Below are 10,900 nucleotides of genomic sequence, written 5' to 3'. Positions count from 1 at the left end.
TTAAAATCAGTCATTTTCTTATAAATTTTGAATTTGAAATAACATTTTAACTTGAGTAAAGACTATAAAATATAAGTTGTTAGAGCACTATAACTTTTAACTGGTTAATATACAAAGTATGCAGTAATTATTTTAAATACATAAAAATTGGTAAAATTGTAAAGACAGTTAATTAAAAGAGATTTTGATTATTTTTAATTCAAAAATCAGGTAGAATTGTGCTGAATGTGAAATTAACTTAAGTGCCACCTGGACACAGTCATTAAAATTTATAGGTGCTAGAAAAATTTTTGTCCAATTATTGCTAAGTTTTTTTTTCCCTCTTCAAATACATGAAAGTTTATTATCAATGCCCAGCATTATTATGGTAAACTTTATTACTGGTATCCACTGTCTCCCTTTCACTGATGAACATTCCTGAGTGTGGATGCAATGTTTGCACCATGTTATCCTTTCCCAAAACAATCTCACTTTGCACTTTGGGGCTGTACTACTGCTGACAGTTAAATCCCATTATTTGGTTACAGTAGTCCACGAGTTGGTAGTGGGGGTTTTCACTAGTTGCCTTCACTCTGTCTAGTCTGTTACTTCAGAATTAGGGAAACTTTGAGTAGATTTGTGTAAAATTCAACAAATAACAAAAGCCTCTTTTCTCTACGTTTTGTTTTAATTGGCTAGCCTACATGTATGTAGATCTAGATTTGGATCTAAGTGGTTAACTTAGATTGAAACTGACAATGAACACACATCCTTCTAGATCTAGACATTTCCAGTGCTTGGATTGCATAAACTTATAAAAGAAGAAATTAATGAGAAAACATTTTTCTACTGTAGTAATTATGTAGATTAGGTCACCAACTTTCAAGTCTTATAGATTTTGCCAAGTCTTGTATCTAGGCTTTCCAACTGGCATTAGATACCCATTAGTTCATTTCTCTTCGTGTTAGCCAAACTAGTTTAGGCTTAGATTTACTGTAAGGGAAGTAATAAGTATGTATTTGCATGTTGAGGTTTAAATAGGTTGGAAAATATGTACAAACTGGTAATTGCTTACACTGGTATTAGATATAATAGTTTCAGTTTATACAGTCCCCTATGACTTTAATAACTAGTATTAACCAAGGTTGAAACAAGATAAGGCCTGTAATAGTTTTAAGCTATGAAATAAAATGCATGGTACAAAAACACAAAATCTTAATTTACACTGAGTACTCTTTTAGGTTTAAGCTCTGTACAGAACATTCCAATTTTCTAGTTAAGAGTTTATACATACAATTCCATAAATTTCCAGGTTATCTTGGGCAGTTTCAACTTTCTTTGCAGCATGCTGCAAAGCTCTTATCCCTGGCGTGGCATTCCACTTAGCAGCGAGTCTTTGTACCTTGAACTATGCATTTTGGGAATAGGCTGTCTGCTTTTACTACATTTGGCCTTTGTACCAGGCAAAGTTGATTAAGATGGGTCTGACTTTGGATGTTACAGCAGAATACAATATTTAACTCATTTTACCATGACTTGTTACCATTTCCCAGTCATAAGCTTTCTTTGAGTCACTTGATACATCATATATTTATGACAAAGTATACACTTATATTTAACGAATACCTTTTAAAGTATCTTTAAGAACTACCCAAGATTTTGTGACTGTGGGCTCTGTCATAGTTTGCTGTGGCTCTGTAGTTGCTTACAGTGTCTTTCTACATATTCTGTGCTAATTACTGAGTTGTATCCAATATTTCTCTTGCTCTGAATCACATAAAAGTAGTATATACTAATTGTACCATCTATAGTGACATGCTTAGCTCTTTGAAGCTCAAAAACGATTTAACCTTACTTCATACTTATTTTGTTTGAAAAAAACATCGACTCATTTATCATTATTGTCAATCTCTATTTAGTTTTTCCATAAACCTAACCATTGGTGGAATCCAAAGGAAAAAGCTCTTTGTCATCTTGGCCAAACTAGCTTCTGCAAGTTTTATGACAGTTCTGCTTTTTTTTATATTTGGATTTTAAACATGTCATCAACATTTCAGTAGGAATTTGCTGAGTGCCTTGTGGTTTGTGTAGGAATCTGAAAAAGGAAGTTGTCCAACCAAGGCTCCTTTGTTGCCTTACAAACTATTTTCATTTACAAGAAACAGATTCATTAGCATGTAAGCACTTTGACAATCAAGTCACAATTGTCAGCATTTCAGTTCTGTTCCTGAATATAATGCTGAAAAACAGTACCATTTAACACATTTTAACTTCATGAGATCCTTTAAATTGGACAATTTTGCTAACAATGACACTGTCTAGATTAATTGTATTTTTACCTTTTTAAACTCCATTTAAGGTTTTTATCAACTTTTAAATAACATTAATGCTTACTTTCACACACACAAAAAAACACACACACACACACATAAACACAAAATTCACAACAAAACTCTTTTGGAATGATAGCCTGTGTAATTTTGCACCAATAAATAAACCACCAACTAAACACTTCTTTTTATACTAACTGGAAATGGCAGTTTTAATTTATTGAGTATTGTATGGTAACAACAATACTTTTAAATATTTTACATGCTGCATGTGACTTTTAAGAACATTAGACTCTATGTACCTATTAATTTCATTCCTTGTCCTGGAATCATACATGATGTAATGTGGTGTGCAAGTGCCAAGACAGAATCAATTAATTTTGTCTATCCAATCAAACAACAGCAGTGTCTGGTTTATTTAAATACAGTATTCATAATGTAGATTTAGGGCCGAGCACATTTTAGTGCTTTGAGTTTTTGTATAATAATGTGTTAATGATGCATGAAAAGTATACATTCTGCTCAAAAACTTCGTGTAACACTTGCCAATTTGAGAAGCAGGTTTCAAATAGTGTTATAAAAACCAAAATGTGCTATATTTGGCAATATTATACATGAAAGGCACTACTATTAACACTTGAGAGGAATCTAAAAGTTTGAACTGCTTGGCTAAAGCAATGTTTCAGGATGATGTTTCAGTACTGGTGAAACCAAATATCACAATGCTCGAGTATCTTTACAAAAACGCTATATTATCGTTTCCTTCAATATAAACTCATCGCAGCTTAAAAAATCTCAAATCCAAGTTTGATTATTTGTTAATAACTGCAAGTTTTCTCAAAGTTGATAGAATTTAATAAGTTTGAAACTGCACAATACTTATAGACTACTCAAGTATTTAGCCAAAGGGCCAAGGAAGTGTTCAACATAATGCTGAAGTCGAAAGCATCCAGATTTAGTAGACACTACAGCCTGTTTTTCCCATATAACCACTCCATCCATACTGAATTTGAAGGCTTGTCCCATGGTGTTGAACAAGTCTGTCTGAAATGAAATGGTATCCATGAGCACAGTTATTTGTTAAATGTTGTACAATGACAAAATAAAACTATTTCCTAGCATATTCATAATTTTTGTTATAATATTCACTATGAACTATTTTGATTGTTTTTGTTATTTTTCTGTTTTGTTTTTTTTGTGGAAATGTGTTAAAGAAAAGTGTGCATGTTTCTTATAACAAAGCCACACTGGGCTATCTGCTGAGTCTACTGAAGGAAATGGAACCTCTGATTTTAGCATTGTAAATCTATAAACTTAAGCTGTATCAGCAGGGGACATTAAAGAAGGAGAAGCTAGTTTACTGTGACATAACATGGGAATAAATTTGGACAAATACTTAAAAATACATGAAACTGGCTAAATATATTCATTTATTTATGTAGTGCCTTTATGGGAGCATTACATTTCACCATGTAATAGAGTTTACGACTGGTGTTCTCAAAATAAAAAGTTCCTTTTGTTTGTTTGTTTTTTTGAACAATATACAAATACTTCATTATGTGTTAGCTCTACACAAGTTACATAAAAAAACATATTTAGAGTATAGAACATTAATTCTGTTACTTGTTAAAAACATACAATTTGAGTCTTATTTCCATATAAATTATCACAACATAATTTTAAAATGTTTTCATTTTTTTACAATAGTGTAAATATTTCTCGTACTGAGTGTTCTTTAAACTGATGCTAACAAAAGTCGGGTGAACCAAAAAATGTGATTGGTTTTACTTACACTGGAACAAAAACTTAATACCACACTTACATCACAGTATAGTAACTGATTGGTTTTACTTACACTGGAACAAAACTTAATACCACACTTACATCACAGTATAGTAACTGATTGGTTTTACTTACACTGGAACAAAACTTAATACCACACTTACATCACAGTATAGTAACTGATTGGTTTTACTTACACTGGAACAAAACTTAATACCACACTTACATCACAGTATAGTAACTGATTGGTTTTACTTACACTGGAACAAAACTTAATACCACACTTACATCACAGTATAGTAACTGATTGGTTTTACTTACACTGGAACAAAACTTAATACCACACTTACATCACAGTATAGTAACTGATTGGTTTTACTTACACTGGAACAAAACTTAATACCACACTTACATCACAGTATAGTAACTGATTGGTTTTACTTACACTGGAACAAAACTTAATACCACACTTACATCACAGTATAGTAACTGATTGGTTTTACTTACACTGGAACAAAACTTAATACCACATCACAGTATAGTAAATGATTGGTTTTACTTACACTGGAACAAAACTTAATACCACACTTACATCACAGTATAGTAACTGATTGGTTTTACTTACACTGGAACAAAACTTAATACCACACTTACATCACAGTATAGTAACTGATTGGTTTTACTTACACTGGAACAAAACTTAATACCACACTTACATCACAGTATAGTAACTGATATTTAACTCAGCATTCATGTGCAATAATACAAACATATTTGTTACTACTATTTTTTTTCACTGGTATTCAGAGTGCAAAACTAGATAAAGAAGTATTTCTCAAAGTGATATGTGTTGTAAAGAAAGTGTGTGTTAAATTAAAAATCAAACTAAATTGCACACACAGGATGACAGTAGTATGTTAGAAGGTTGGTTGAACCTGAAACTCAAACTAAATCGCACACACACACATGGGATGATAGTAGTAGGTTAGAAGGTTGGTTGAACCTGAAACTCAAACTAAATCGCACACACACACATGGGATGATAGTAGTAGGTTAGAAGGTTGGTTGAACCTGAAACTCAAACTAAATTGCACATGCACACACACACACAGGATGATAGTAGTGTGTTAGAAGGTTAGTTGAAACTATGTACCTTCCAAAATTGAGAAGCTGAGCATAATACGAGAGAAAAACTTTTTTAAAAAGTAGTTTTTATCTTTCCAAGTATAGAAAGGTGTTGCAGAGTATAACTGGAATTTTTCTTTTGTAAGTAACCATCCGTTACAATGGAGAACAGGAGTAAACCATTTGTCTTCCAGTAGAGGACGGAATACAAAGTTTTAAAAAACAGCGTAAACCAGAATTTACTTTATAATACAAATACTTAATACATACCAAGCAGTACTCATGATTGTAATCCCTGTAAAATATCCTCATGTAGGGATAAGCTATAATTTGATGTTTCACAGACTTCATGACACGTTGAGTCTCTGAAAGGTGACCATAAACATACAATGCTCTCTGATCTGGTGTCATGCCTGTATGTGACAGATAGATTGATGGATAAAGAGCGCTACTTGCTTCAAATAACCATGATAACCTGTAAAATTATATTGTAAAGAGTAAAATTATACAACTGTGTGTGTAAGTTTTTTGCTTTGTAAAATATGTCAAACAAGAAAACTAGCTACAATAATTCAGGTAGGTCTGCTCTTGTAAAGTACATGATAAATACAATACAAAAAATTATTTTCATTTAATAAAACACACACATATAGTGCTGGAAATTGTTAAGAAAACCAATAATGTAGGTAATACTATGTGAATATTGTGGCATCACTTTCCTTCTATTATGAGAATGAACCTCACCAGATCAGTGTATTCATGCAGTGATAGTTTACACTGTCATTGGACAGTAGCACACTATCCTACTGCTTATATGTACAGGCAATCATTCCCAGTAGTACTGTAGTGAATGCATTCCTTACTCCCACAAGATAAATACTTGCATAAAAAATGGTGTAAAGTCAAAAGCTGTGGCTGGTGAAGGCTACTCTGTGTGACAGATTAATACAAAATTTCAGGATTGTGTAGAAACTATACTGAAACTAATGAGGGTATGTTGAATTAGTAGAGCTAATAATGGAAATAATCATGGGAGAAAACCAAACTTCTTCAGATGTGATGTCACAACACTTGGGGTAGTCACCACGCAATACATCACAAGTACTAACAATGTCATTAATAACCTAACTGTAAGTACAGATGTGGACATTACCTAAAAACTGCAAGACAGAAGTTAACATCAAGAGGCCTCAGTGTACATCTAGCAACTGAAAAAACCACCATTAAGAAACAAAAGCTTAAACTAGGTTCAAGAGTTTAAACTGTGGAATGAGAAAAGGTGGAAGAGGGTGCTTTTTACAAGTTAATTTAAATTTTGTGGAAGTAATGATGGTTTGTTCAGCAACACAGAATAGAATAGTGAAACATGCTGGGGGGGTCAATATAAACAAAAGCTTCATCTCACCCTGACAATTAACAAGTGCAAGCAATTTCTTATCCATAATCACATAACACCTTAAACAAAACCTCACGAGAAGGGATTCATCTTTCAGCTAGATTGACATACCAAGTGTGCATCAAAATGGTGAAATATTTGAAATGGAAAAAAAACAAACAAAAAACTTACAACCATGGTTTCACTTAAACAAACAGAGACTTCATATGATCATTATTAAGGCTGTATGGGATTATACAATCTAAGATTAAATAGCAACCACAATCTTAGCTTAATTATAAGATATAACAGGACATTTGGAACAATGCATTTCTACAATCACACTAGGACACAAAATTACTAATACTGGGTGGCACTAAGATATTTTATAGAGATAACTATAATACAAAAACATGTACACATCAATTTGGAACTGTGTAAAAACTAGGAGTATAAAACAAGTTTTACTGTTGTTTCTACAGCACACAGAAGGTAATTGTTTTTGCTTTATACTTTCTGTAATAATGGATAAATAATAAAACTTACCATACATTTCTAGTTATTTTCAGTACTGTATATATATATATATATATATATATATATACACACATACAGGACTTTATTTTTTGAATCACAAATTTTTATTTATTTGTATAAAAATATTAAATACTAGTACCACACTACCGTGTAACTTTCACCTGTCATTTTCTTCCTTTATTTTCACAGAGCAGTCTCTCTGACCTGGATAGTGATTATAACAATCTGGAAAACCATAATAACCCCACCAACCCAGAGGTCTCAAGGCCGTTATTACTTGTAGTGTCGTTTCCATAAATGCTCTGAAAAGTGAAACGTATAAAATTGTGCTATTCATCAGAAAAACCAGAGTAAAGAAGAAGAAAAAAAACGTAATGTGTACATTAAATAGTACGTGTTCTATAAAAATTACGAAAAATATATCTTCTTTTCGAAACTATATGGATTTTTTTAAATTTCGTTATAACTTAAACAATGCTTGACCTGGATTTTTCTATTCATTACTTTTAATTTTAACTTAAGTAATTCTTTTTTTTTTTTATCTTAGAACCTAATCTAAGTGTTTCTGAATTTCGCGCAAAGCTACTCGAGGGCCGTCTGCGCTAGCCGTCCCTAATTTAGCAGTGTAAGACTAGAGGAAAGGCAGCTAGTCATCACCACCCACCGCCAACTCTTGGGCTACTTTTTTTACCAACGAATAGTAGGATTGTCCGTAACATTATAACGCCCCCACGGCTGAAAGGGCGAGCATATTTTGTTGCGACCGGGATTTGAACCCGCGACTCTCGGATTACAAGTCGAACGCCTTAACACGCTTGGCCATGCCGGGCCCCTAATCTAAGTGAGAAGCACATTAAATTAATAAAAAAAATACTAGATCGTGCCTAAATATTCAATTTGGGGCAAAATAATTACCTGGCAGATAATTCAAACTGACACTTGGCTTCCTTTTCAATATCTTCTGGGTTCCATGTTGGGTGTTCTTTACGAACTAGGTTTCTTGATTCTGAACGATATACTTCCATCTTGTCCCAGTCTCGTTCCCATATAGGTCGCCATTTCTCTTGGTCAATGACACCAAGACCACGAAAGTCTCGTTTAGGAATTGTTTCTTCCACGTCTCTTTTCACTCTTTCGAGGTGATGGCTTAAGTTCCCTAGCTAACAAGAACGTTACAGAATATATTTATAGTTGGCCATGCTGCAGTTAAAAAGATGAATCACAATGGAAATACACGTATGACATATTATATCAATTTCTCTAACTTTTTAAGTCTTAGTTTTTAATTTGAAACACAATTGTTGTTTTAACTGCTCTTCAACCATGTAGCTTTAAATGAAGTGTTAGAATTTAATAAAATAGTCACAATAGCCTTGGTATTATACGATAAACCTCGACGGCACTTGCCATGGTAGACATGCACTACTTTCACGCAGTTCTAAATAACCATCAAGGTAAAATATTTTTAAGTTTTAACTTAGAATGTGCAAATTGCTTAACTTTACAGCTATCAAAAATCTTTACACTTTAGCTAATACTTTTGAAAGATCGCTAATGTTGTTGCTCCTTTATTTTAACTGTACAATTTCTACTTTATTATTTATGTGTAGGTAACTCTAGTGTTGTTTCAAAAATGTAAAAATTACATTTTCAAATAAGATTCACGCATATCAACGTGTAATAAAGCATATTTTGGAAATATAGTACAGCAGACGTAGTTAATTTTAATTTTTAATTGAAATTTTAAATCTTACTTGAGGAAGACCTCCATTGAACCATTGATTATTGTCGTCGATATACGGAAATAAACCAAGATCATAAAATATATTAATGGAATTACCAGTAAAACTTTCATTTAAATTCGAAATAATTGCATAATAACTAAAATTTAGAAAACAGCCAAAGGTGTGACATTTATCGCTAGGAATATTCCATACGACGGAAAAATTTGGTTTTCGATGGTACGGTCGAAATTCGTCTTTCTTGACACGGTAATGCGCGTTTTTGTTAGATAATTCATCTTCACTGCTGTAGAAAAAATTTAACTCGACGATATTAGCAGTTTTATAAATTTTAAAATATACTATTGCACTAAGTACAATTACAAACTGAGCAAAGATTTTCATCTTGTGGTATCTTGCAAAGCATTAAGCATTATCACGTGAACTATCACGTGATGCACGAACAGTTAATTTTACGGCTAGATTTTAAAAGTAGATAGTGATTTTTAATTGTTATATATTGCTTTATGTTGGAATATTGAATATTAACATTTGAGATAGTTGTACTTAATTATTGTTAGTAATTATTATTTTTCTATTTACATACCCTTTTTATATATCATGTGGTTGAATTTATTTATGGATAATTCATGATAAAACCTAATTAGAATTAAAATGATAAAAATTATTGATGCTGGATGGCGCTGAAGATTTTGTAGAAAGAGCGATAGCGCAAGTCATAGGTAAATTGATATGGCACAGTATTAGATTGACGCAATGCTTTGTTAATAGCCAATAATCATTTTATGTTGAATTGAAATTATACTGTTGTCGTTTAATAGCAAATCTAAATTATTATCTACCAAGTAATAACAGTAATAACTGGTAAATCGCGTGACCGATTGTTACCAATTCTGGCATCAAGCCTCACAGACCACCGTGGAAGGACACAGGTTTTTCATACTTTTACCACCAGAGCTACAGAAAAAAACCCAAAAAACCTTCGGTTACTTCCTCAGCCTCGGGCTCAAGATATACATGATTTATTGTATTAATGTAACACTCCATGATATCTATGAGATAATTCAATGAATAGTGTAGTCCCTAGCTTACGACGCTTAACATAAAAACTTTACTATCAAATATCCACGTTTTGTTGCGATTTTCAACAATCTATTTATTGTGTGGTTAGGGTAAGGGTACTCATGGCTGGTTGTGTCTTTTTTGTGTGTGTGTGTGTGTGTGCATGATGTTCGTTTGTTTCCTTTTTTTAATTTCACGCAAAGCTACTCAAGGGCTGTCTGCGCTAGCCGTCCCTAAATTAGCAGTATAAAACTAGAGAGAAGGCAACTAGTTATCACCACCCACCCCCAACTCTTGGGCTTCTCTTTTATCAACGAATAGTGGGATTGACCATCATATTATAACGCCCCCACGGCTGAAAGGGCGAGCATGTTTGGTGCGACGGGGATTCGAACCCGCAGCCCTCTAATTAAGAGTCGGACGCTTTAACCCACCTGATCATGCTGGACCCTTTCCTGTTTGTCTCCATCTCCTTTGGAGTGTTGGCAGGCTAATATAGCTTATAATTCCTTCAAGGTTATATTCTTTTCCACTTATAACATGATATTTTGTGCCGATTTTAATACCCATAATTAGATTTGGAGGTCGGATCATTTTTATCACAACATTTTGTTGTTTTTGTGTTAACTTCGCGCAAAGCTCCACGAGGGTTATCTGTGTTAGCTGTCCCTAAATAAGCAGTGTAAGACTAGAGAGAAAGCAGTTAGTCATCACTAGCAACTGTCAACCCTTGGGCTATTCTTTTACCAACGAATAATGAAACTGACCGTCATATTATAACGCCCCCACCGCTGGAAGGCCGAGCATGTTTGGTGCGACGGGGATTTGAAACCCGCGACCCTCAAATTACGAGTTGAGTGCCCTAACCACCTGGCTATGCCAGGCTGATCACAAGAGAGAACTATAGAAACATTATAAGATCTCTCTGGAATGATTTCACTGAATTATAATTTCCACTGTAATAAGAA

At 33.3% G+C, this 10,900-nt stretch overlaps 1 protein-coding gene across 2 annotated transcripts; it reads right to left on the bottom strand.

The window, feature by feature from the left end:
* Window positions 1-646: 646 nt before the first annotated feature.
* Window positions 647-9,284, bottom strand: LOC143254298 (hyaluronidase-like). 2 transcript variants are annotated; one of them, XM_076509232.1, is made up of 5 exons: window positions 8,883-9,284; window positions 8,044-8,288; window positions 7,290-7,430; window positions 5,487-5,691; window positions 647-3,349 (listed from the first exon to the last, which is right to left on the bottom strand). In XM_076509232.1, exons 1-5 carry the CDS (start codon window positions 9,252-9,254, stop codon window positions 3,275-3,277), a joined length of 1,038 nt encoding a protein of 345 aa, XP_076365347.1. In that variant the 5' UTR covers window positions 9,255-9,284; the 3' UTR covers window positions 647-3,274. The 2 variants fall into 2 exon arrangements, with proteins under 2 accessions (XP_076365347.1, XP_076365346.1); XM_076509231.1 differs by having other exon boundaries at window positions 2,495-3,353; window positions 8,883-9,281.
* Between the last annotated feature and the right edge of the window lie 1,616 nt (window positions 9,285-10,900).

This window comes from Tachypleus tridentatus, chromosome 6 (assembly GCF_004210375.1).
Source record: "Tachypleus tridentatus isolate NWPU-2018 chromosome 6, ASM421037v1, whole genome shotgun sequence".
Classification (NCBI taxonomy): domain Eukaryota; kingdom Metazoa; phylum Arthropoda; class Merostomata; order Xiphosura; family Limulidae; genus Tachypleus; species Tachypleus tridentatus.
This window is presented reverse-complemented; position numbering and strand designations above follow the sequence as displayed.

What these genes read in the sequence shown, in the direction of transcription:
- LOC143254298 (XM_076509231.1), bottom strand. Translation starts at nt 9,254, where the DNA reads ATGAAAATCTTTGCTCAGTTTGTAATTGTACTTAGTGCAATAGTATAT. An exon ending in CAGTTTGAATTATCTGCCAG is followed by an intron (nt 7,431 to 8,043) that starts GTAATTATTTTG and finishes TTCACTTTTCAG; the next exon opens with AGCATTTATGGAAACGACAC. An exon ending in ATAAAGGAAGAAAATGACAG is followed by an intron (nt 5,692 to 7,289) that starts GTGAAAGTTACA and finishes ATAATTTTACAG; the next exon opens with GTTATCATGGTTATTTGAAG.